This window comes from Bufo bufo, chromosome 2 (genome assembly GCF_905171765.1).
Source record: "Bufo bufo chromosome 2, aBufBuf1.1, whole genome shotgun sequence".
In the NCBI taxonomy this organism is placed as follows: domain Eukaryota; kingdom Metazoa; phylum Chordata; class Amphibia; order Anura; family Bufonidae; genus Bufo; species Bufo bufo.
The window spans coordinates 743,104,919-743,131,983 of NC_053390.1; the positions used below are offsets into that span (position 1 = coordinate 743,104,919).

General features: G+C 41.6%; 1 protein-coding gene across 1 annotated transcript in view; it reads right to left on the reverse strand.

Annotated features, from left to right (window-relative positions):
- Positions 1 to 1,141: 1,141 nt before the first annotated feature.
- Positions 1,142 to 27,065, reverse strand: part of NWD2 (NACHT and WD repeat domain containing 2) — a 249,579-nt gene continuing 223,655 nt past the window's right edge. Inside the window, exons 5-7 of the mRNA XM_040419003.1 lie at positions 12,473 to 12,610; positions 9,704 to 10,293; positions 1,142 to 5,074 (exon numbers count right to left, since the gene is read on the reverse strand). Of these exons, the coding sequence (XP_040274937.1) occupies positions 1,142 to 5,074; positions 9,704 to 10,293; positions 12,473 to 12,610 (4,661 nt within the window). The remainder of the gene's footprint in view (positions 5,075 to 9,703; positions 10,294 to 12,472; positions 12,611 to 27,065) is intronic.

The following is a 27,065-nucleotide window of genomic DNA, read 5'->3' on the forward strand; positions in this document are numbered from 1 at the left end:
CGCGCTAGCGTTCATCGGCTGGGGGCAAGATGGAGTTGCCAGTTTGTTTTGGTGATTTTTTTTTATTTGGGCTTCTAGGACCTCCCTCGTCATTTACTCAGGTTATTAGGGGTTAATGTTAATTTATTAATGTTTTGTTATTTTATTTATTTAATAAAATGGCTGCTGTGGCCGAATTAATCCGAATTCTGAGTCTGGCTCTTATTTGTCGGAGGGAAGCAAGAAGGGTAAGGGGTTAGGAAGACCCGAGCAGTCTAACCAATACCCTAGTCATGTATTTTTTGCAGTGTACTGTAATAGTTTATTTTGTTTCCTATGGCTGCCAATAGCAACCAGCGATGCTGAATGAGCAAAGAATTACTGATTCTATTCTAGAATAAGAAATGTCTCCTTGTAAGCAGTAATCTGTTTACAAGGAGAGAACCTTGATCTGATCATTATGTTTGTTTTCCCTTTTGTTCAGGAGAAAATGGCAAGGGCAGTAAATTTCCTTCTTTTATACCTCAAGTCCTTTTGCAGTGCATGCTGGATTACAGATCATTAAAGAGGACCTTTCACTACAATAAAAAATCTAAACTAAGCATACAGACATGGAGAGCGGCGCCCAGGGATCTCCCTGCACTTACTATTATCCCTGGGGGCCGCTCGGTTCTCCCGGTATAGGCTCCGGTATCTTCATATTTTAGGCTCAACTGGGTGGAGCCTGCCGGCGTCTCCTTCTCCCAGCCTGGAATGCTGGCCAATCGCAGCGCTCAGCTCATAGCCTGAGAGAAAAGAAAAACTCTCAGGCTATGAGCTGAGCGCTGCGATTAGCCAGCGCTTCAGCCTGGGAGAAGGAGACGCCATCAGGCTCCACCCAGTTGAGCCTAAAATATGAAGATACCGGAGCCTATACCGGGAGAACCGAGCGGCGCCCAGGGATAATAGTAAGTGCAGGGAGATCCCTGGGCGGCGCTCTCCATGTCTGTATGCTTAGTTTAGATTTTTTATTGTAGTGAAAGGTCCTCTTTAAGTGCTGGATAAAATTTTGTTATACTTCCATCATAAGGAAATGTATCACACTTTATCTACCAAGGAGCACTATATTGAATTATAGAACTCATTTGTAAACATTTTTTAACTTCTCAATCATTTGGTGGTCTTAGTTGTTAGCGGCAAAGCTTTGCCCCCGGCAGTCTATGGCAGAACACATTTTCTCATAGCAAAAGTTATGTTTTTTGGTCGGTGTTGACTCTGTTCCTTCACCGGATTCGGAAACTGTGATGGGACTATCTCTTGCAAACACTTCGGTGGATTCCCGCCACAAGCAGTCGGGTGCCATTTTATAGATGTAATTATTGCATTTGGGCCTATGAAAATGAGTTTTGTTATTGAAAATTTGACGGCTATTGGAAGTCGCAATTTTAATTTTTAATGTTGCATCAACCCGGTCCACCACAGTGTAAGTGCCAATGCTTCCATCATCAAAGCCTACAACGATATTGAGGTGCCTTTGTGAGAGTGCAAGAAAGGTTGGGGTTTTATATAAGGTACAAGCACCAATGCTTTTCCCATCGGCAAGTCTCATCACTATTAAACTTGAGACGGAATTATCTTCATCATCTTCCCCATTTTGGAAGCAAATGTACACAAGATAACGTCCATCGCAAGATAAGTTCTGCTTCCATATAATACCTGATGCGTGCACCACTCTGATTTTTCCTGTGTGAAGATCTAAAACGTTAAACTTTTCATCTCCATGGGTGATAATCCCAAGTTTCCCATTAGGTGAGATTTCAAAATCATTAAGATTTTTTAAGAAGTTACATGGTAGCTGGACTCTTCGGCAAATAGCTTCCTCAGCAAGGCTCCAGATGTTCACTGCCTCAGTGGATGTCATGAACACAACAAACTCTGGACAGTCTGGAATTAAGTTGAAGTTGATGATGGTTGATCCATCATCGCAGCAGTATTTTTTTGTTATGCTTCCTGTCCATAGACTCACCGCCAAAAGTTTGTTCTTGGTCATTCCAATCAAAAAGGTATTTGCAGTCGTTATAAGTGCATTCTTTAAGGTAGCTAAGATATTACATACTTTATGGCCTGTTGCTAGCCTCCATACTCTGGACGCATTTTGTTCACATAACGACACTACAAATTGATCATTATGAGTAATTAACAGTTGAGATATTCTTTGACCGCTAATCCGGAAAAGGTTTTCCCCTGTACCGGTATGCCAAACATATTGATTACATTTGTCATCTGAGGTGACCATCAGTTCTCCCGTAGCTGTCAGTACAACATTTTCTACAATACCTTCATGCTTAAAGGCTGATTCAATAAAGCCCGTGTTAAAATTCCATTTTTGAACATATTCAGATCCATCAATTGAGTAGATATAATCTCCTCTCCCAGACAATAAAACCATAAGAACACCTCTCCCGGTCTTGTCAATATTGGACATTGCGCTTAAGATGTCAATGTCCCAGATAGACAGCACTCCACTGATGGACAGGGACAAAAGTAAGTTATGATGACTGGATTTCACCAACTTCACTATACTCCCTGAGATCTCCTGTAAACTTGCCATGCACTGCCCAGTATCTCTTCTCCAAACAAATATAGATGAGGTATTTTCAATAGAAGCGATAATGCAGTCACAGTTCCGAGAGAGAATAGCTGATATAAATCGCTCATTACGTTTTGCCCTAAACTTTTCTGAAACTTTCCACATACGTGTGTCTAGAAGTTCAATGCTCAATGCTTTACAGATTAAAAGTGCACTTTGGTCTTCAGACAGCTCAGTGCTAATAACGTCACTGTCTCCCTTCGTACAATCAAACTCTTCCATCAGTTGGGGATTGGTTATTTCCTCTATGTTCCAAACAGAGAGGCTCCCTTCATTGTCAATCATAGCCACTTCTTGACTCGTATCAAGAACAAGAATATATTTTACAAAGCCACCAGAAAATTCTGAAGTTACAGTTGATAATTTCTCGCCAGTGCCTAAGTGGAATATTGTGGTGGTATTGAGGTATTGGCCACAAAATGCATATAGCCCATCTGAAGAACACTGGATGCATGTGACTTCATACCAGCAGTGGAAATTATAAAGTGGCCAGCCATACAGTAAATCTATGACATTAACATCTTTACTTGCTTCCAACCAAGCTAGTGCATGTGTATGAGACAGTGTAAAGCCATTGATTAGGTTTGGCCCACCTCCTACACTTTTGGAACCTTTAACTTCCACTTCAGATAGAAGACAAGAGTTTAAGTTGTCATAAATCAACAGGGTATTTTTTGCAGTGGACACAACAAGATATTTTTCATCTGCGGTAAGCTTCATTCCCATAATTACAAACTCAGTAGTGGTTATTTGTCTTAAAAGTTGCCTCGACTCAACATCCCAGGTACTGATTGTGCCATTCTCAAGTGCAGAAATAATTATATTTGGGCTATAAGTAGGAAGGACCTCTGTAACATGTAATGAGCTAGATGACAAAGAAAGCCTTTCCGGGGTGTATATCACATCCATTGATGAGTGCAATGGCACAATCGAACAGTATTTAGGTCCATCTCTGTCACATTCTACAAGAAGGTTCCTGAACTTAGGCAAATAACTCACAACTGGCAGAAGTATCTGCTGCAGTTCAGCAGAAAGTGACCCTGGATTTTTCAGAACCTTGTTTTTTATGCTTTGAAGAGTACTTGCGAGAAATTTCAGCTCTTTTTCCTGTGAGTAATTATATGCTATTTCAATGTCACCTAAAGCCCTATCAAATTGTTCAATTTTGATCATTGTGTAAAGCCAGCTAAAATTCATTATAATCCCAGACAATATTTCATCTGTCATTCCACATCTTGTTAAGTGATGCAGTAGTTCTGTCATTTTCCTGTGATTTACAAAAAAAATATCAGGCTGTAGAGGATTACACTGAAAAGCCCATGGCTGCTCAGGAGCTTGCCTGTCAACTTCATTTTCATCATTGTAGTGGATTTCATTATCATGTATGCCCCTGTGTTCATTCTGAATGCAGTTTTCAAAATAGCGATGATCATTGTAGAATGTTTTTTTCCTGCCTCCCGACCATACACCAAGGAAGTATTCTGCCATATTCATATGCATTTCTTGCAGGTCATCGTCATTGCTGAGATACAACTTTTGGGCAATTAGGTGAAGATGTCTATTAGACCAAACCAAAAGGGTACAATTTCTTATGTGTCGCTCGACTAAATATCCTGCAAGATTTTCTTTAATTTGTGCAATGAAAGTGTATGGTATTCTTAATGGATTAAATGTTCTCTCATTTGTTAGTAACTCATTCATGACATTGTTATCAAGAGCCAGAATGTCTTCTAGCTCCACCTCACTGAGTCCTATTTTAGCCATTGTAATATAACCAAGTGCTCTTGAGACCAACCTCAGTCCACACTTGTTTTCCAGAGAACAGAATAACTGCTCTATGTTCTCATGGACAGTCACACAGAGAGTAGATTCATCAACATCCTTATGAGACCTCCAATTTCTGACCTCTCTAAAGGTCAGGTTCACAAACATAGGTAGAGTACACCTAGAAAATGCTTCATTGACATAGATTTGTTGACCCGAAGTTACTTTCCTTTTAACTCTCAATAGCTGATGTTTAAGTATTTGGCTGCACATTTTCCGATCTCGTGGAATAAGTTCTATATAGTTGTCCTCGTTGTGTATAAGGCACCGTAATTTTTGGAGGATTCCATGCTTGTTTGGCAGTGTTGACAATATTATACGAACTGTGCGCGGGAGGTGAATAGGGAGCCACCAAAGTTTCCTGGCATCATCACCATCTGCAAGTTGCTCAAGGCTGTCTAACACGAGAACCAGAGGCTTGTGAAAAGAAGACTCATTCAGCAAGTTTAAAAAGAGCTCTCGCAGATCGACAATCTTTTTCGGAATGTTCTGCAGTAAACATCTGTAATTGACAGCTAGCTGCTCACATAGGCTTTGAAGCAGACAGTTTAATTCAGAGCTCATTTCTGTGGATCCAAGAAATCTTACAATGACGATAGGGTCAGATTCGGGTCCCATTTCTTCTTGAAGCCATGAACAGACCTATAATACAAATAATGAGCTCAAATTAGAATAGGAAATGGTTAAATTACATAAAAGTTAAGATTTATTAAATTGAGCTTTTCCAAAAACAGCTAAAATTTGGCCAAGGAAGATAGAATGCTGCAGCGATAAGCCCACCTACCCATGTGACAGCTGCAGCCATTCACTGGTTTCGGCACAAGACTGTGATTGGCTGCAATGGTCACATAGATGGATGGACATGTCTTCACTGGAGCACTGCAAAGACCAGCTGGTGCTAGAATGCTGGAGGATTTATCAGGTGAGTAATGACTTATTATTTTATGGCATTTACCCCTATTTGGTAATTCTTTTGCTGATCTCCGAATAAAACAAAAAACTTTTTTCTTTTACATTATGCTTGAAATTTATATAATTTATAATTTACTTGTTATCTTTAGATTTTTCCTAAACATGCTTTTGTTTTTTTAATAAATGTGAATATTTCATTAATATTTAATATAATATGAAATTAGATAACTGAGAAGAAATGTTCAAATGGACTCCATCAACACCCTAAATCAGCTGGTACATCTACACTTTCACTACCATAAATTGAAATAAAACCTCATGCTCTAAGGCACAGAGGAGGAATGTAATCAGTAAAATGTGGTCCCTGGCATCAGTCACTTCACTACCTTACACCACCAGGGATGTTATTAACATCTTCTCTACCCTAGACCACCAGGAATGGTTCTAATAACGTAAAATGTTGTCACTAACCCAACTATACAACAATGCCACTGAAGACCATCAAAGATATTATTAACCAATATAACACTCTAAAACAAATCCAATCCTACACTACAACCTTTACGATCGACCAATGTCATTAACCATTATTAACCTTTAAGCCACCCTCAGCTGCCAGGAAACAAAAGTTCATCAAAGTATTCAAGTGGTGACGTGACCCTAAAAATGTTGCATTGTAGAAAGGGAAGTTGAGGTTCGGAATGACTACATTTTGGTTGTGTGGATGGTCCTGGTAAAATATGATAACACAATTTTATATATACACATTTACACTTTATGTTTACTTTTTTTAATTTACTAGGCACCATGATGGCTCAGTAGTGTGCACTGTTGTCTCACAACACTGGGTTCTTGGCTTCAAACTGACCAAGGACATCTGCATTGTATTATTCTCACTGTGTTTTTGTGGCTTTCCTCTGGGTACTCCAGTTTCCTTTCACATTCTAAAAATATGGTAATACTTTAATTGGCTTTCCATAAAATTTGCCCCCTCTATGCCTGAGATAGGGAAATTAAAATGTGAACCCCACTGGTTAGAGGGATATCATAGTTTCAGTGGCTTCAGAAGAAATGCAGTGCCTTGAGAAAGTGCCCACCCTTGTTTTTTTCCCCTGTTTTATGGTATTACAGTCTTAAATTAAAATGGATTTTAATTTAGATATTATATATATCTTGCCTAAAAAATAATAAAAAAGCACTGAAAAGTTGCAAGTGCATATGTATTCACCCACTTTACCATGAGACCCCTAAATTAGGTCTGCTGTAACCAATCCACTTCCAGTGTCACATACAGACCAAAAGTTTGGACACACCTTCTCATTCAAAGAGTTTTCTTTATTTTCATGACTATGAAAATTGTAGATTCACACTGAAGGCATCAAAACTATGAATTAACACATGTGGAATTATATACATAAAAAACAAGTGTGAAACAACTGAAAATATGTCATATTCTAGGTTCTTCAAAGTAGCCACCTTTTGCTTTGATTACTGCTTTGCACACTCTTGGCATTCTCTTGATGAGCTTCAAGAGGTAGTCCCCTGAAATGGTTTTCACTTCACAGGTGTGCCCTGTCAGGTTTAATAAGTGGGATTTCTTGCCTTTAAATGGGGTTGGGACCATCAGTTGCATTGAGGAGAAGTCAGGTGGATACACAGCTGATAGTCCTACTGAATAGACTGTTAGAATTTGTATTATGGCAAGAAAAAAGCAGCTAAGTAAAGAAAAACGAGTGGCCATCATTACTCTAAGAAATAAAGGTCAGTCAGTCAGCCGAAAAATTGGGAAAACTTTGAAAGTAAGGGCTGGACCGCAGAGTGAAGGCAAAAGGGCCAACAAGTTCTAAGCATCTCTGGGAACTCCTTCAAGACTGTTGGAAGACCATTTCAGGGGACTACCTCTTGAAGCTCATCAAGAGAATGCCAAGAGTGTGCAAAGCAGTAATCAAAGCAAAAGGTGGCTACTTTGAAGAACCTAGAATATGACATATTTTCAGTTGTTTCACACTTGTTTGTTATGTATATAATTCCACATGTGTTAATTCATAGTTTTGATGCCTTTATAGTCATGAAAATAAATAAAACTCTTTGAATGAGAAGGTGTGTCCAAACTTTTGGTCTGTACTGTAATTAGTTGAATAAGGTTCAACTGTGTGCAATCAAAGTGTTAATATAATATGTCTGATGTGAGTATAAATAGCGTTTGCCTAGCGTATGTTCTGAAAGGCCCCTGTGTCTGCAACACAAATAAGCAAGCATCACTAAGACCAGGGGGCTCTCCAAACACGTCAGAGACAAAGTTGTGGAGGGGTATAGAACAGAATTGTGGAGAAGTATAGATCCAAGTTGGATTATGAAAAAGTACCCCAAACTTTGAACATCCCATGGACCACCATTATATCAATTATAACAAAGTGGATAATATATGGCACAACTACAAACCTGAGAAGAGGAGGCTGTGCACCAAAACTGACACATCGGGCAAGAAGGGCATTAATCAGAGGTTCGGCAAGGACACCAAAGATAACAATAAGGATATGGCCACAAGTTTAGGTTTCTTGATGAAGTTCTGGAAGCCAAAATCAAGAGGCTTATAAAAGGAGAGGAAGAATTAAGGACAGATACATCTCCTGCCCCTGAATTTGGCCACCAAAACTGTATCAAGAAACCTGACCATGTGGCCATATCCTGAATGAGCTCAAAATATCAAAGTATCTGTCCATAGGAGCACTATAAATTGTATACCCTACAGAGTGGGGCTTTATGAGTATGGCCAGAAAACAGCCATTGCTTAAAGCAAAACATAAGAAAACATGATTGCTGTTCACTAGAGATGAGTGAATCGATTATTTAGAATCAAAATTCGGCCAGCATTTTTCCAAAAAGGGGATAATTTTTCTAAATACATTTCCACGCATTTAAAACATTTTCAATTGTGATAGAATCAATTTGCTCCCAAATAGAATTTCTTGACCGATTTGGACCTGCAACGAATTTGAGGAAATTTGCCCATCTCTAGTGTCCACCAAACAGCAAGTTGCACACTAGGAAAAAGCTCCTCTGGTCAAATGAGGCTAACATTAAACTTTTTTTCCATCATGAGAAACTTTTATTTGTGGCATAAAAACTAACACAGTAAGGACTGGAAAACTAGTCAGAACTGAAGAGAAGATGGATGGCAGTAAACACAGAGCAATTATAGAGGAAAACCTGTTTTAGTCTGCCAGAGATTTGAGACTGAGATAATGACCCTAACAACTGCTAAAGCTACATATATTTTTGGCAGCACGGTGGCTCAGTGCTGGGTCATGGGTTCGAATCTGACCAAGGACAACATTTGCATGGAGTTTGCATGTTCTCCTCGTGTTTGCGTGGGTTTACTCCGGTTTCCTCCCACACTCCAAAGACAAACTGAAAGGGAATTGTGAGCGCCACTGGGCACTGCTTGATGTAAAGCGCTGCAGAATATAGCAGTGCTATATAAGTGCGTAAAATAAATACATTTAGTTAGATGTCTTGAAATGACCTAGTCAGAGCCCAAACTTCAAGCCAATCAAAAAGCTATGGTATCATTTGAAGACTGCTGTACACCAACACAACCCATCTATCCTGAAGAGGTTGGAGCAATTTTGGAAGAATGGGCAAAAATCTGAGTGTCTAGATATGCAAAGCTATGAGACATACTGCAGCAAAATGTGGCTCCAAAAAGCACTGACTTTCAGGGAGTGAATGCACATTTATTGTTTGTTTCACAGTAAAAACTATTTTTCATCTTCATTGGTGTGTTGTGTACATCAAACGGTACAACCTCTGACATTGTAATGCAAAAGTACTTTTTACGGATTTTGTGAACAATTACCATAGGTCTATGGCCAGCTTTGCCACAAAATGCATGATGCAGCACATAACTATGGTTTATTGTTACATAGCAATGCAGTCAATAATAAGACATTTATTAAAAATATAGTGAGATTTTTACTACATACCAGTCTGTGACCCAAAAAAACTATTTTCAGTAGTCTGATCTTTGATAACCAGATTGAGCACAGTAAACACAATCTGCCGATTATAAAATGTGGAACATCTGCTAACATGTGCCAAGTGTACTGAAAAAGATTGTCCCATCTGTATATGAAGACTTAAAATATAACCTATGCTTTATATCCAACAGAAACTCAGAACAGAAAAAAATCTTGAGCTTAAAATAGATTATTTGAGACAATGGCATGAATATTTTAAATTCACAGGGTTTTGTATTTTTACTTTTCCAAATTATGTAGGTTTTTTTTTGATTTTCATTTCCATATTGAGACCCATGAACATGAACCCAACTGGAAACGTTATACAGTTGACACTTACCTTTTTTGCTACTTCTGCTAAAAGTAGTGTTTTTCCAGTGCAAGGTCCACCATATACTACTAGTGGGTTGACATGGCCTGATTTGGAAGGCTGTATGTATTTATGAACAAGGCTTAGTGCTTCACATCTGTATTCATAAAAGGATGAGTAGGTTCTGCACAAGGACAAATGCTGTAAAATCTCATCGTAGAGTGGATCTGTCTCGGTTTCAAAGTTCTGTTGCACAGTTGCCTGGATTATATCAATCATGTCCTCATAGAACTGCTTGCAAAGTCCTTCCACATAATGGTTCTCCACCTCTTGAGAATAGCCCAGTTTCATGTCACAATGTGTTACTGAGGTGTAAACCCGTAGATTGGATGTTGCAACAATCGTTGGAATAAATTCATCCCTGAGCTTTACTATCTTCTCATGGGCCTCTGGGTCTCGCACGGTTTTGCCTTCTACTTTAACCACATCTGTATACTTGGACATCTCAGCTATTTTCAGATGTTTTTCAATATTGGATATTTTCCGAATGTAGCAAACACATTTCTTTAAAAATGCTGCTGTTTGTTTTCCTAAAGCAAAGTCAAATTCATCTTCCAAGGCTAGGGAAACAAAAATATTCAGTCAATTAAATAATTCCAATAACAACATCTAAAATATATGACTTGCCGCAGTGCATTCGGAAAGTCTTCAGACCATTTCACTTTTTTGACATTTTGTTATGTTGCAGCCTTGTGATAAAATAAAAAAAGTTCACAGTTTTCCCCATCATTCTGCGCTCAATACACCATAATGACAAAGTGAAAACAGAGGGCGTCATTTACTATACCGAAATATGCCTAAACTAGGTGTATTTCAGATGCAGTTGGCGGTGCAACGGTTAGGGAAGGGGACAGGGACGGGCCAGCAGGCCGTCTCATTCACCATTTGTCACTCCTGTTTTAGGCCTAGAAAATGTTCTAAATGTGAGACTGCTCGGAAGCTGTCTAACATTTAGAACTGGCGCTGGATGCGCCGAAGTTATGGAGAGGCTTGTGCCTCTCCTTAACTTCGGCGGATCCACCACCAACACAGGGCCTGGTATAAAACGCCGGTCTTAATACATGTGCCCCAGAATGTTTTTAAATTTTTGCTAATTTATTGAAGAGAAAAAACTAAAATATCGCATTCACATAAGTATTCAGAACAGTCAGAACCTTTATTCAGGACTTAGTTGAAACACCTTTGGCAGCGATTATGCCCCCCAGTCTTCTTTGCTATGATGTCACAAGGTTTTCACACCTGGATTTGGGGATTTTCTGCAATTCTTCTTTGCATTTCCTCTCAATCTCTGTCCAGGTTGGATGGGGACCATCAGTGGACAGCCATTTTCAGGTCTCTCCAGAGACTGGGTTCAAGTCAGGGCTCTGGCTGGTTCACTCAAGAACATTGAAAGAGTTATACATAAGCCACTCCTGTGTTGTCTTGGCTGTGTGCTTAGGGTAATTGTCTTGTAGGCCAGCAAAGCTGAGGTCTAGTGCACACTGGATAAGGTTTTCATTAAGAATATCTCTGTACTTTGCTTCATTTAGCTTTTTCTCAACACTGACCAGTCTCTCTCTCTCCCAGCCACTGAAAAAAACCACAGTATGATGCTGCTGCCAGCATGCTTCACTGTAGGGAAGTTATTGGGCAGTACCCGGTTTCCTTCAAACATGATGCTTAGATTTGAGGCCAAAAAATTCAATCTTGGTTTCATCAGACAAGAGAATCATGTTTCTTGCAGTCTGAGAGTCTTTTAGGTGCTTTTTTGCAAACTTTCTTGTGTCTTTCACTGAGGAGAGGCTTCTTTCTGGCCACTCTACCATAAAGTCCAGATTGGTGGAATATTGCAGTGGTGGTTGACCGTCTGCAGATGGGAAGTTTCTCCAATTCGCACACAAGATCTTTGGAGATCAGTCAGAATGACCATTGGGTTCCTGGTCACCTCTCTTATTAAGGCCCTTTTTCGCCAATTACTTAGTTTTAAAAGGCTGGACAGCTTTAGGAAGAGTCCTGGCAGATCCAAACAAATTCCCTTTAAGAATTACGAAGGCCACTGCGCTCTTGGGAACTTTCAGTGCAGCAGAAATTTTTGTCCCCCTCTCCAGATCTGTGCCTCCACACAACCCTGTCTCTGTGCTCTACAGGCAGTTCTTTCCTCCTCATGGCTTGGTTTTTGCTTTTATATGCATTGTCACCTGTGAGACCTTATATACACAAAGGTGTATCTTCCCAAATCATGTCCAATAAACGGAACTTACCATAGGTGGACTCCAATTAAGGTGTAGAAATACCTCAAAGATGAAAGAGAAATGAGTTCCCCACAAGTAAATTTGATTTATCATAGAAAAGGGTCTGCCCATGTAAAATTTTAGTTTTTTCTTTTTAATAAATTTGAAAACATTTCTAAAATTCTGTTTTCGTGAAGATCCAAGGGGAAATCTCTAGCGGTCCGTGATGACGTCATCACGCTGGCCGGCGTGGTGACATCATACGTCACCGCGCACAAGATTTTGTGCGAGATTTTTCAAGCAAGATGGCCGCAGCAGCTTCTTTGCGCACAAATGGATAAAGGGAGTATGATTTTTTTTATATTTTTACTGCCATTTCAGGGAAAATTGATTCATTACCACAAATGAAATTTGCCTGAAATTCAGATCGAGGTCCACATCGGATACTACGATTCGCTCAACACTATTAATGACTTATCCTGAGGAATATACCCTCTAAAAGGACCCAATTAAACAAATGTATAGCAACCTGATGACAAGTATCTTTTTGCTTGGCTGGCTTTCATCTTTCCTTTCTCATGAAGCAACTTAACAGCAGTGTTGAAAATGTTTTTGATCTCTTCTACTACTGCACACCACTTCTCATTGGCAGATGTTGTTGAAGAATCTCCCTGTAAGTATTAAAAAAGAAAAAACATAAAAACATAAAACAAGAATTCTAATGTCTGCAGATATTGTTGTAGTTTAACAAATAAAGTGATATAGTAAAAATATTTAATCAGGTTAACCCTTTCAGCCCCAGGCGATTTTCTGTTTCTGCGTTTTCGTCTTTTACTCCCTACCCTCCGAGAGCATAACTTTTTTATTTTTTCGTTCACACAGTCGTATGAGGATTAGTTGTTTTGTGGAACAAGTTGTACTTTCTAATGGCACTCTTTAATATTAAATACAATGTAGTTGGAAGCCGGGGAAAAAAAAAAACTCCAAATGGGGTGGAACTGGAAAAAAATGCAATTCCACCATCATTTTATGGGTTTTGTTTATATGCTGTTCCCTATGCGATAAAACCGACCTGTGACCTACATTTTTCGGGTCAATACGATTACAGCAATACCATATTTTTATAGTTTTTCTTGTGTTTTAATAACATCATTATATTTTGACTCCCAAAACTTAGATATTTGTGTCTATGGAGCAGTATGATGGCTTATTCTTTGTGGGGTAATCTGTAATTTTTCCGTTACAGCATTCACCTTACAGAATAAATACATTTATGTTTTAATATTACGGGTGTTTTGGGATGCAGCAGTGAAAATATCTTTTTTTGTTTATTTTCATTTTTATTATGGGGAAGGGGAGGTGATTTGAATTTTTATATATAATTAAAAAAAAACTGCCTATGGGAGTTGTGCTACAGTATGTTTCTATGGAGCCTGGCAACGTGCAGGCCTCGATAGGAACTACTGCTGTGGTAGCTTTGGATCCTTCAGAAGGATTGAGGCTACCACAAAGAACGAATGGCAGAGGAGCCATTTGGACCCTGGGAGCGCAGTGCTTCCAAAGAAAGCCACCTCCGATGCTGTGGTCACAATTAACCACAGCATCTTACAGGTTATATGTCAGTGATTGAAGTTATTGCATATCACAGACATTATCCTCAGGTCTGTGCTGTGTGAAAAAGCATATACCCGGTGGCCATCTTTAAAGACCTTACCAGCGCCGTACATGTATGGTGCTGGTAGGGAAAAGGTTAAGCAGTGTGAGAATAGGGTCTCTTGAGTCCACCATGTAACAACGCCAATTGTTTGCAAGACTGCAGAAATGTTCTTCACCAGACCCCAATCACTTACTGTAGAGCTAAACTGCACAACCAGATTCCTATCTGAATTTAACTAAGACAATACACAGGAACAGATAAATCCCAAAAACAGTAAAAACTGTGGAATTACAGATCCCTGAATATACAGGTAGCTTGCTAGACTCAGTTAAACTACAGATTCAAGAATATACAGAGAACAAGCAAGGATAGAACAGAATCTGGGATGATGTGCACATAGCAAGCACTATACTTGACCACCAGAGTAAAGCATGGATCTAAATAGACTCTACAATAAACACTCTACCCTAATCAATCAAGAATTCTTCTCTATTTTTTCCAGTAGATCATTCACTCCCTTCCTCCTTCTTGCCGACCTTTGTCTGAATGTAAGGTAACTGATTGAAGCAGATGCCCTCTCCCACATGACCCATGAACAAATGTGATGCTTCTGGAAGAAAAAAAAACCAGAAGAGCAGATCCTCAACTCCACTCAAATATTCGGAACCTTTTATTGGAAATTGGGGTCATGTTCACAAGAATATAACTCCATTGCTCATATTTTCTGTTTTCTATTTGCCAAAACTACTATATGTTTTGGAACAATGACTCATACTGTATTATCAGTGGTTTTACAGAAGATTGTAGGTAAACCTGCTTCATTATTCTAGATAAGAGCATTATCCCAATACTCAAATCATGCAGCTTTAAAGGGATTGTGTCACCTGTATATTTTTCTGCCAGTTTAAACCAGATAGTGACCCAAATCCTTTTTTCCTAATCTGTTTTTATCTCCTGATTGCAGATATTTTTTTAATTCTATTTCCTGAACATGACATCTTGCCTGGGAAATTGTTAATGGCATTTAGAGATATGCTTTACAGAAGCCACCATGGGCCAGAGACACAATGGCCAGGAGGCACCTCACTGATTTCTATAGGGAGTTTTCTGGGCATGCTCTGTGACCTTTGCAGAGGTCATTTTACAAGGAAAGAGTAGGTAAGCTATTGTTAATGGTGGATCCAGTATTATCTATATATATAGGTGATACCTGTCATTATAGTTCTGAATATGATGATGAGATAATTGCTGAATTGTGATCTGAAAAGACCAGAGAGTGACGTCAATTGTTAGGCTTGGTGGCCAGTGTAAAAATATTTTAAATAAATTAAATAAGGATAGCAACATGGAAACACCATCACGAAAAAATAAAAAAATATATCAGCATAAAATCTTGATTTAAACAATAGGCCATTTTCTGATGACACATTCTCTTTAAGAACTAACAAGACAAATGAAATTCTGCAGCATCCAGATCTTACTTCTTTCTATTTCTGGTTTTCTGTTCTGACATTGACCCTATCCACTTTGACACTCACTGCGTATATAGCCATTACAAATTGTACTTTATTCCAGTGATTTTCACTCAACAAGCTGTTCAGCCAACCAACACAAACTCTGAACATTCAGATAAATGTTTGTCTTAAAATACAGCAGATAATCCAAACAAATGACAGTCCATGACAAAATGTCCCAAAATCACCTGTAATTCACAAAAGGTTTTGTAGTATTACAAAGTAGAATGCAAGTGATGCTAGGGCTTATGAGTCTACAGTTGCATGTATCTTAAAAAGGACCTGTCACTACAAATTGCAGTGCAATCTGTAGGCGGCATGCTATAGAGCAGGAGGAGCTGAGCAGATTCATGTATAGTTTTGTGGGCAAAAAATTCAGTAAAACTTTTAATTTTTTTTCATTTAAATCTCCGCTCTTAATGACTTTAGTTGTATACAGGGGATGTCATCAGTGATTTATAGCATTCCCGGTGTAAGTCTGCATACATAAATAGTTGCCAGTCACTGATAGCTGTACAGGAGGGAGGTGTTATTAGTGAATGATAGCATTCTCTGTGTAACTGTGTATACAGAGATAGCTGTCAGTCACTGATACCTGTACACAGGGGAGGTGTTATCAGTGATTGATAGTATTCTCTGTGTAACTGTGTATACAGAGATAGCTGTCAGTTACTGATAGCTGTACACTGTGGAGGTGTTATCAGTGATTGATAGCATTCTTTGTGTAAGTGTGTATACAGAGATAGCTGACAGTCACTGATAGTTGTATACAGGGGAGGTGTTATCAGTGATTGATAGCATTCCCTGTGTAAGTGTGTATACAGAGATAGCTGTCAGCCGCTGATAGTTGTATACAGGGAAGGTGATATCAGTGATTGATAGCATTCTGTGTAAGTGTGTGTACAGACTGTTTGACTGCTGGGTCCCGCTGTCTGCTGGTGCGGTTCTGTGGCGCCAGGTGGTTGCCACGCAGCGCTGCGCCAAATTTAGAGTAGGTTCCCATTCAAAGAGGCAACCTTGTCGTGGTGAGTGGGCCTATGCTTTTTGATCAAATTGTATACTAATGCCTCATGTACAGCATGCACAAAAATAACATAAGGCACATGGTTATGGGAAGACGGGGAACCCCGTGTAGCAGGGAAATAGTCCCCACCCTCGCATGTACTGCACTAACAAGGAGACAGACCAGAAAATCCAAAAATAGTCAACCACACATAGAAACATAGAATGTGTCGGCAGATAAGAACCATTTGGCCCATCTAGTCTGCCCAATATACTAAATACTATGGATCGCCCCTGGCCCTATCTTATATTTAAGGATGGCCTTATGCCTATCCCATGCATGCTTAAACTCCTCCACTGTACAGTATTTGCAGCTACCACTTCTGCAGGAAGGCTATTCCATGCATCCACTACTCTCTCAGTAAAGTAATACTTCCTGATATTACTTTTAAACCTTTGCCCCTCTAATTTAAAACTATGTCCTCTTGAAGCAGTTTTTCTTCTTTTAAATATTCTCTTCTCTTTTACCTTGTTGATTCCCTTTATGTATTTAAAAGTTTCTATCATATCCCCTCTGTCTCGTCTTTCTTCCAAGCTATACATGTTAAGGTCCTTTAATCTTTCCTGGTAAGTTTTATCCTGCAATCCATGTACCAGTTTAGTAGCTCTTCTCTGAATTCTCTCCAAAGTGTCAATATCCTTCTGGAGATATGGTCTCCAGTACTGCGCACAATACTCCAAATGAGGTCTCACTAGTGCTCTGTAGAGCGGCATGAGCACCTCCCTCTTTCTACTGGTAATTCCTCTCCCTATACACCCAAGCATTCTGCTAGCATTTCCTGCTGCTCTATGACATTGTCTGCCTACCTTTAAGTCTTCTGAAATAATGACCCCTAAATCCCTTTCCTCAGATACTGAGGTTAGGACTGTATTAGGGTTGGACGATATCAAAAATATTCCCACGATAACGATATTAAGAAATTTATCGCGATAACGATATATATCGCGATAAATGCCCATTTAGAAGAAAAAAACCACAAGGGGGCCACAAGGAGACATTATACTGTATGGGGGCAGCCACAAGGAGACATTATACTGTATGGCGTAGCCACAAGGAGACGTTACACTGTATGGGGGGCAACAAGAAGACGTTACACTGTATGGGGGGGGGGGGGGGGCACAAGGAGACGTTACACTGTATGGGGGCAGCCACAAGGAGACGTTACACTGTATGGGGGCAGACACAAGGAGACGTTATACTGTATGGGGGCAGACACAAGGAGACGTTACACTGTATGGGGGCAGCCACAAGGAGACGTTACACTGTATGGGGGCAGCCACAAGGAGACGTTACACTGTATGGGGGCAGCCACAAGGAGACGTTATACTGTATGGGGGCAGCCGGGCAACCACAAGGAGACGTTACACTGTATGGGGGCAGCCGGGCAGCCACAAGGAGACGTTACACTGTATGGGGGCAGCCACAAGGAGACGTTACACTGTATGGGGGCAGCCACAAGGAGACGTTATACTGTATGGGGGCAGCCACAAGGAGACGTTATACTGTATGGGGGCAGCCACAAGGAGACGTTATACTGTATGGGGGCAGCCACAAGGAGACGTTACACTGTATGGGGGCAGCCACAAGGAGACGTTACACTGTATGGGGGCAGCCACAAGGAGACGTTACACTGTATGGGGGCAGCCACAAGGAGACGTTACACTGTATGGGGGCAGCCACAAGGAGACGTTACACTGTATGGGGGCAGCCACAAGGAGACGTTACACTGTATGGGGGCAGCCACAAGGAGACGTTACACTGTATGGGGGCAGCCACAAGGAGACGTTACACTGTATGGGGGCAGCCACAAGGAGACGTTACACTGTATGGGGGGCAGCCACAAGGAGACGTTATACTGTATGGGGGCAGACGGGCAGTTCCCCAGCCTCTGATCAGCCCCCCCCAGCCTCTCCCTCTTATCAGCCCCCTCTGGTAACCCCCCCCCTAGTATTAATCATTGGTGGCAGTGGCCACAGGGTCCCCCTCCCCATCATTGGTGGCAGTGCCCCTTCCCCCCAGTATTAATCATTGGAGGCCACAGGGTCATCCCCCCATCATTGGTGGCAGTGGGCCCCCCCTCCTTCCCCAGTATTAATCATTGGAAGCCACAGGGTCTTCCCCCCCGATCATCGGTGGCAGTCGGCCCCCCCTCCTCCCTCCCCAGAATTAATCATTGGAGGCCACAGGGTCGTCCCCCCATCATTGGTGGATTTGGGCAGTGCCCCCCTCCTCCCTCCCTCCCTCCCCAGTATTAATCATTGGAGGCCACAGGGTCGTCCCCCCATCATTGGTGGCAGTGGGCCCCCCCTCCTTTCTCCCTCCCCAGTATTAATCATTGGAGGCCACAGGGTCGTCCCCCCATCATTGGTGGCAGTGGGCCCCCCCTCCTCTCTCCCTCCCCAGTATTAATCATTGGAGGCCACAGGGTCGTCGTCGTCCTCCTCCTCCCCCCATCATTGGTGGCAGTTTGCAGTTCCGATAGGAGTCCCAGCAGTGTAATGCTGGGGCTCCGATCGGTTACCATGGTAGCCAGGACGCTACTGAAGCCCTGGCTGCCATGGTATGTTAGTGAGCAGCATTATACTCACGTGCGTCGTGGCCGCCGGGCGCGCCTTCTTCTCATAGGTCTGTGCGGCGCATTGCTAATGCTATAAGCCTTAGCAATGCGCTGCACAGACAGAAGAAGGAGCGACCGGCGGCCACGACGCACGTGAGTATAATGCTGCTCACTAACATACCATGGCAGCCAGGGCTTCAGTAGCGTCCTGGCTACCATGGTAACCGATCGGAGCCCCAGCATTACACTGCTGGGACTCCGATCGGAACTGCAAACTGCCACCAATGATGGGGGGAGGAGGAGGACGACGACCCTGTGGCCTCCAATGATTAATACTGGGGAGGGAGAGAGGAGGGGGGGCCCACTGCCACCAATGATGGGGGGACGACCCTGTGGCCTCCAATGATTAATACTGGGGAGGGAGGCACTGCCCACATTCCTGGCACCCGACCTCTGAGAGGACGCTGTGATCACCTGAGGGGTTAATTGCGCTGATCACAGCGTCCTCTCAGAGGTCGGGTGCAGGAAATGCGAGTGACAGAATTCCTTCCCTCCCCCACGCCGGCCGAACTGCTAAGAGCGCCGCCGCAAGCGGCCAGCAGGTATCGGGGACATTTGCACGAGTAGAAGTACTCTGCAAATGTCCCGTATCGGTTCATGCTGGGGCGGGCGGCCGCAGATTTAGAAGCGGTCAGCGTACATGACCGCTCCTATGACGTCACGAAATACAGCAGTATTTACAAAACGGCGATATCGCCATATCGCCGTTTTTTTAATACCGCGGTATATCGTGATACCGGTTTATCGCTCAACCCTAGACTGTATCACTGATTTTATATTCTGCTCTTGGGTTTTTACGTCCCAGGTGCATTATCTTGCACTTATCAACATTCAATTTTAGTTGCCATGGTTTTGACCATTCCTCTAGTTTTCCTAAGTCCTTTTCCATTTGGTGTATCCCTCCAGGAACATCAACCCTGTTACAAATCTTTGTGTCATCAGCAAAAAGACACACCTTACCATCGAGGCCTTCTGCAATTTCGCTGATAAAGATATTAAACAATATGGGTCCCAGAACAGATCCCTGAGGTACCCCACTGGTAACAAGACCTTGGTCTGAATATACTCCATTGACTACAACCCTCTGTTGCCTGTCCCTCAGCCACTGCCTAATCCATTCAACAATATGGGAGTCCAAGCCCAAAGACTGCACTTTATTGATAAGCTTTCTATGTGGGACAGTATCAAAAGCCTTACTAAAGTCTAGATAAGCGATGTCTACTGCACCTCCTCCATCTATTATTTTAGTCACCCAATCAAAAAAATCAATAAGATTAGTTTGACATGATCTCCCTGAAGTAAACCCATGCTGTTTTTCATCTTTCAATCCATGGGATTTTAGATGTTCCACAATCCTCTCCTTAAGTATGGTTTCCATTAATTTCCCCACTATTGATGTCAGGCTTACTGGCCTATAGTTGCCCGATTCCTCCCTACTACCTTTCTTGTGAATGGGCACAACATTTGCTAATTTCCAATCTTCTGGGACGACTCCTGTTGCCAGTGATTGGTTAAATAAATCTGTTAATGGTTTTGCTAGTTCACCGCTGAGCTCTTTTAATAGCTTTGGGTGTATCCCATCAGGCCCCTGTGACTTATTTGTATTAATTTTAGACAGCTGACTTAGAACCTCTTCCTCTGGCAAGACACATGCATCAAAAGATTCATTAGTCTTCTTTCCTAACTGAGGTCCTTCTCCTTCATTTTCCTTTGTAAAAACTGGATATAGAGTACCCAAACATATGGTGCGCGCTCCTAGGCTGTGCGAGCAGGCTAGAGGGTGTTGTGCCGCGCATTGCTTGTGCGTGGCCTCACCCTGTGGCTGGGTTGTGCGGCGCATGGGGTGCGCTATACGTGGCTCTTTGGCAACTGGCGGCGCGTTCCCGTGACGTCAGATCTTCATTAACCATGCGCATGCGCACTATTATTACCTGGCGTGGACCTCACTATTTAAGATGGACACCTGTGCAAATTTTTTACATCCTGACGAAGCCTTTTCCTGGCGAAACGCGCGTCGAGGTACTGCTCTGCCCAGACATCTGGCGCTTCCACACATTATGGGTAATTGATACATTCCTATGTTTGTTTTTTGTGTGATAATCTATCAGTGATTGTCACAGTATGCCGACCATTGCCGTGCCTTTGTTCTGTTCATATTTTTGCACAGCTGTGACTAGACCTCTTGCTTTTTAGTAATTGTAGGCTGGCCATTGTTTTTTATGTGTCACCATGACACGGCAGTGATAGCAGTGGATACAATTCACATCTATTTATTTGGATATATATCTAGTTATATGTTATGTTTGGTTACTCTATATTGGACCCATTGTGTGTGGTTGACTATTTTCGGATTTTCTGGTCTGTCTCCTTGTTAGTGCGGTACGTGCGAGGGTGGGGACTATATCCCCGCTACACGTCTTCCCATGACCGTGTGTCTTATGTTATTTTTGTGTATATTTTATGTATTAATAAAACTGCAAATATTTTATATGAGTGTTCTTCAAACCTTTTGGGGTTACAGTTAGTTTTTTGGGGGGTTATTGTATTGTATACTAGACCCCAGTGCATCAGATGTATGGTACTGGAGTTCTCTAATTGGTTGTTCTCATGTACAGCATGCAACATAGGGGTAGGTATACAATAAATTGCGCTGAGAAGCGACGTTAATTATGCTGAGAAGCAGTTATTAGATAAAAGCATAGTATTGATGTGCGATCCAGTTTCACTCTTATATTTTATATGTATACAGAGATAGCAGTCAGTCACTGGTAGCTGTATATGGGGGAGGTGTTATCAGTGATTGATAGCATTCTCTGTGTAAGTGTGTAACAGAGGTAGCTGTCAGTCACTAATAGCTGTACACGGGGGAAGTGTTATCAATGATTGATAGTATTCTCTGTGTAAGTGTATATACAGACATAGCTGTCAGTCACTGATAGTTGTATTCAGGGGAGGTGTTATCAGTGATTGATAGCATTCCCGCGTGGATGAAAACATCCGGCGTCGGCAGAGGGGCAATCAATGATGGGTGATGCTAGGGAGGCTCGTCCCAGTCACCGCCTGCCATTGGCTGCCCCCTCACCGGATATTTTCATCCACATGACAGGGGGATGAAGCGGCGGTCGTACGGGCTTCATAAGCGATGCGGGTGCCGGGGAGCGAGGTAAGTACATTGTGTGTAAGGGGCCCAGGCATAAGGGGGGTGCATTTCAGGGGTCAGATAACCCCTTTAACCATTCAGTCAAGACTAGTGGGCACACAACTTAGGGAAAGTTAAAATTGTCATTAAAAGGTTTTTCTGAACTCCCAATATTAATGACCTATCCTCAATGTTGGATTGATGGGGTACTGGCACCAAGCACCTCCACTGACCAGCTGTTCCTTGCAGCTGCAGAACTAGAACTTTGATCAGAGCTGAAAGCACTGCTCAACTCAAAGCGTAGTCGTCATGCCAGATTGCCGCAGCTCAGCTCCCATTGACTTGAATGTTCAGATGCAGCCAAGCTAAACTTGATGGTTAGGGCTTGTTCACACGACTGCGTGAAGCCCGTGCTGCAGACCGCAAATTGCGGTCTGCAATTCACGGGCACTGACCGTGGCCCAGCCGCATGGAGATCGCAGACCCATTCACTTGAATGGGTCCGCGATCCGTCCATTTCGCAAAAAAAGATAGAGCATGTTCTATCTTTTTGCGATGCGGAGGCACGGAATGGAACCCCAGGAAGCACTCCGTTCCGTGCTTCCGTTCTGCATCTCCGGATTTGAGGACCCATTTAAGTGAATGGGTCCGCAAAGTCGGGACGCAAAGCGGCCACGGGCAGCACACGTTCGTGTGAATGAGCCCTTAACGTGTTAAGTAAAGAGTGACAAGAAAATGTTAACTGATTTTTTAATAAATTTCAATGGATTTTGTCAAGAGATAACCAAGATAACACTGTGCCATGTGTTATCAGAATCAATTTTACCTTGGCTACAACTGTATGTGGATATCCCAGTTCCCCAGACATCTGCGTGATTTGGATTTCAATACCCCAATTATATTGTTCTCAAGGAAGTTAACCACTTCCCATCTGGGCCATTTCCCCCCTTCCTGACCAGGCCTAATTTTGCAAAACTGACATATCTCACTTTATGTGGTAATAACTTTGGAACGCCTTTATTTATCCAAGTCATTCAGAGATTGTTTTCTCGTGACACATTGTACTTCATGATAGTCATAAATTTGAGTCAAAATATTTCACCTTTATTTATGAAAAAATCCCAAATTTACCAAAAAATTTGAAAAATTCGCAATTTTCTAAATTTCAATTTCTCTGCTTTTAAAACAGAAAGTGATACCTCATAAAATATTTATTACTTAACATTCCCCATATGTCTACTTTATGTTGGCATCATTTTGGAAATGTCATTTTATTTTTTTAGGACGTTAGAAGGCTTAGAAGTTTAGAAGCAATTCTTCTAATTTTTTAGAAAATTGCCAAAACCCACTTTTTAAGGACCAGTTCAGGTCTGAAGTCACTTTGTGGGGCCTACATAGTGGATACACCCATAAATGACCCCATTGTAGAAACTACACCCCTCAAGGTATTCAAAACCGATTTTACAAACTTTGTTAACTCTTTAGGCGTTCCACAAGAATTAATGGAATATGGAGATCAAATTTTTAAATTTCACTTTTTTGGCAGATTTTCCATTTTAATCCAATTTTTTCTTTAACACATCGATGGTTAACAGCCAAACAAAACTCAATATTTATTACCCAGATTCTGTGGTTTACAGAAACACCCCACATGTGGTCATAAACTGCTGTATGGGAACACGGCAGGGAGCAGAAGAAAAGGAACTCCACATGGTTTTTAGATGCCATGTCCCATTTGAAGCCCCCTGATGCACCCTTACAGTAGAAACTCCCAAGAAGTGACCCCATTTTGGAAACTAGGGGATAAGGTGTCAGTTTTATTAGTACTATTTTTGGGTACATATGATTTTTTGATCATTCATTATAACACTTTATGGGGCAAGGTGACCAAAAAATTGGTTGTTTTAGCACAGTTTCTATTTATTTATTTTTACAGCGTTCACCTGAGGGGTTCAGTCAAGTGACATTTTTATAGAGCAGATTGTTACGGACGTGGCGATACCTAATATGTTTTTTTTTTTCTCATTTATTAAAGTTTTACACAATAATAGCATTTTTGAAACAAAAAAAATTATGTTTTAATGTGTCCATGTTCTGAGAGCTATAGTTTTTTTTATTTTTTGAGAGATTTTCTTATGTAGGGGCTCATTTTTTGCGGGATGAGTTGACTGTTTTATTGGTACCATTTTGTGGGACATACGCGTTTTTGATCACTTGGTGTTGCACCTTTTGTGATGCAAGGTGACAAAAATTGCTTGTTTTGACACAGTTTTTTTTTTTGTTTTTTTTACGGTGTTCATCTGAGGGGTTAGCTCATGTGATATTTTTATAGAGCTGGTTTTTATGGACGCGGCATTACCTAATATGTATACTTTTTTTATTTGTTTCACTTTAACATAATAATAGCATTTTTGAAACAAAAAAAATTATGTTTTAGTGTCTCCATGTTCTAAGAGCTATAGTTTTTTATTTTTTGAGAGATTTTCTTATGTAGGGGCTCATTTTTTGCGGGATGAGGTGACTGTTTTATTGGTACCATTTTGTGGGACATACGCGTTTTTGATCACTTGGTGTTGCACCTTTTGTGATGCAAGGTGACAAAAATTGCTTGTTTTGACACAGTTTTTTTTTTTTTTTTTTACGGTGTTCACCCGAGGGGTTAGGTCATGTGATATTTTTATAGAGCTGGTTTTTACGGACGCGGCAAAACCAAATATGTCTATTTTATTTTTTCTATTTTTAAATTTTAAGATTTTTTCAACCCTTTATTTTTTTATTTATTTTTTTTACACTTTTCGTCCCCCATAAGGTCATACAAGACCTCTGGGAGACATTTGCTTCACTTTTTCTTTTTTTTTTTACTGTTGATTTCTCCTGTAACTAGGGCTGACATAGTAGCCCCAGTTACAGAAGAAATGCACCCCCCAGAGAGGCTGTACAGCATAATTCTGTGCTGTACAGCCTCAGTGCAGGGCTGATCGAGGTCTGTGAAAGACCTCACACAGCCCCTGCACTCTCCGGTCCCGGTGATCACATGACCGCCGAGCCGGAACAGGAAGCGCATAGCGCTTCCTGCTCTGCATACACAGCGCTCGGTGAGCGCTGTGTATACAGCGATTTAGAAGGCAGGGACACCTGGGCACTGTCCCTGCCTTCACTCTGGGTTGCCCTGCTGTCACTGACAGCGGGCAACCCGATCAGCAGCTGCACGATTAGCGTGCAGCTGCAGTTTCTGAACGGACGTTTTAAAACGTGCGTTCAGAAATAGAGATCCACCCATAGGACGTTTATATCCTATGGGCGGACGAGAGGTGGTTAAGCCACCACCAGAGATGTCTGGATGTTTTCTGTGAGTCGGTTCTTCTTTCAGATGCTTCCACGCTGAGAGGTTGGTACCAGATATTTTACTACATGGAAGTGTTAGCTACCATTACATATGTGGCTGCCTGGTGAACCACTAGCGACGAGGTCCAACAGTACAGTTGAGCTTACATACAAACTATGAGACCCATAGAGGCCACAAAAAGGTATATAACATATTGCTACATCCTTTTATAATTTAGGCTACTTTCACTCAGTCCATTGTCTCTGAAGTTGATTCCCTAACTTACCATTGTGGGATTTGCCTCAATAAAGTTTTGAGAGATTTTGTGTTATCCCTACCATCTTTTACGAGAAACACAATGGATTTTTTGCGTAAGATTGAAACCTTCTCAGTTGATTCCACCTGTTTTCTAGCTAGTATCGACGTGGAATCTCTATACATGTCAATACCCCATGATAAAAGTTTAGCAGCAACTTCATATTACCTTAAGTTTAGAGGCATTCAGTTTCGCAATCATAATCAGTTTATCCTGTGTCTTCTTGAATATATTCTCACGCATAATTTTTTTCTTTTTAACGGATCTTTCTACCACCAGCTCAGGGGGACAGCTATGGGGAGCCCATGTGCCCCCACCTATGCTAATCTCCTCCTGCGCTGGTGGGAAGATAAACATGTGTTCCCAGACCATCAAGTCTCGTGGAGTAATAATATTATTTTCTGTACCCGTTATATTGATGATATTTTTTTGATCTGGAATGGGGGTAGGGGTGACTTTGGCAGATTTATTGAAACCATCAATGATAATGTTGGTCTGAGTTCCACATCTGAAATTCAGACAATGTATCACGTTTCTGGATGTGGAGGTTAAGAAATGTGGTGACAATCTTGTCACTTCAGTATTTCGCAAACCCACCGCCACCAACAACATCCTCCATTGGAGTAGTTATCACCCCCCTGCAGTTAAAAGAGGAATCCCTAAGGGACAATACTTATGTATGCATGCCTTTCAGATAGTGGAACAAAGAAACATGAATGACCTCCTAGTGCCTAGAATCAGAGATAATAAAGAAGGCAATTTGATCCGCCTGATTTCCACATTTGATGTAGCTAAGGGTAGGAGCTTACAAGATCGCTTGGTGCATAGCCATTACACCGGCCCTAAGAGAGAGGGCACCTGGCTTGATAGAAAACCTTTGGGGGTCTTCAAATGTGGAACTTGTAAGTTCCTTGTAAGCTTGTAACTTTATTTGCACTACAAAACCGTAACTTTCTCAGTCACCAGTTGTACTTACTCATTTAGGGATTTCATTAACTGCAAAACGAAGTGTGTTATCTACATCTGCCAATGTACATTCCCCACAATGCTATAGATGTCGCAACGTTTGAGGGAGCGTGCAATTGTAGTGCTGACTGCAGAAATGTCTACCAGAGCTGTTGCCCGTGCAATGAATGTTCATTTCTCTATCATAAGCCGTCTCCAAAGGCATTTCAGAGAATTTGGCAGTGCATCCAACCGGCCTCACAACCGCAGACCACGTGTAACCACACCAGCCCAGGACCTCCACATCCAGCATGTTCACCTCCATGATCGTCTAAGACCAGCCACTCTGACAGCTGCAGCAACAATCGGTTTGCATAACCAAAGAATTTCTGCATAAACTGTCAGAAACCGTCTCAGGGAAGCTCATCTGCATGCTCGTCGTCATCATCGGGGTCTAGACCTGACTGCAGTTTGTCGTCGTAAACCGACTTGAGTGGGCAAATGCTCACATTTGATGGCGTCTGGCACGTTGGAGAGGCGTTCTGT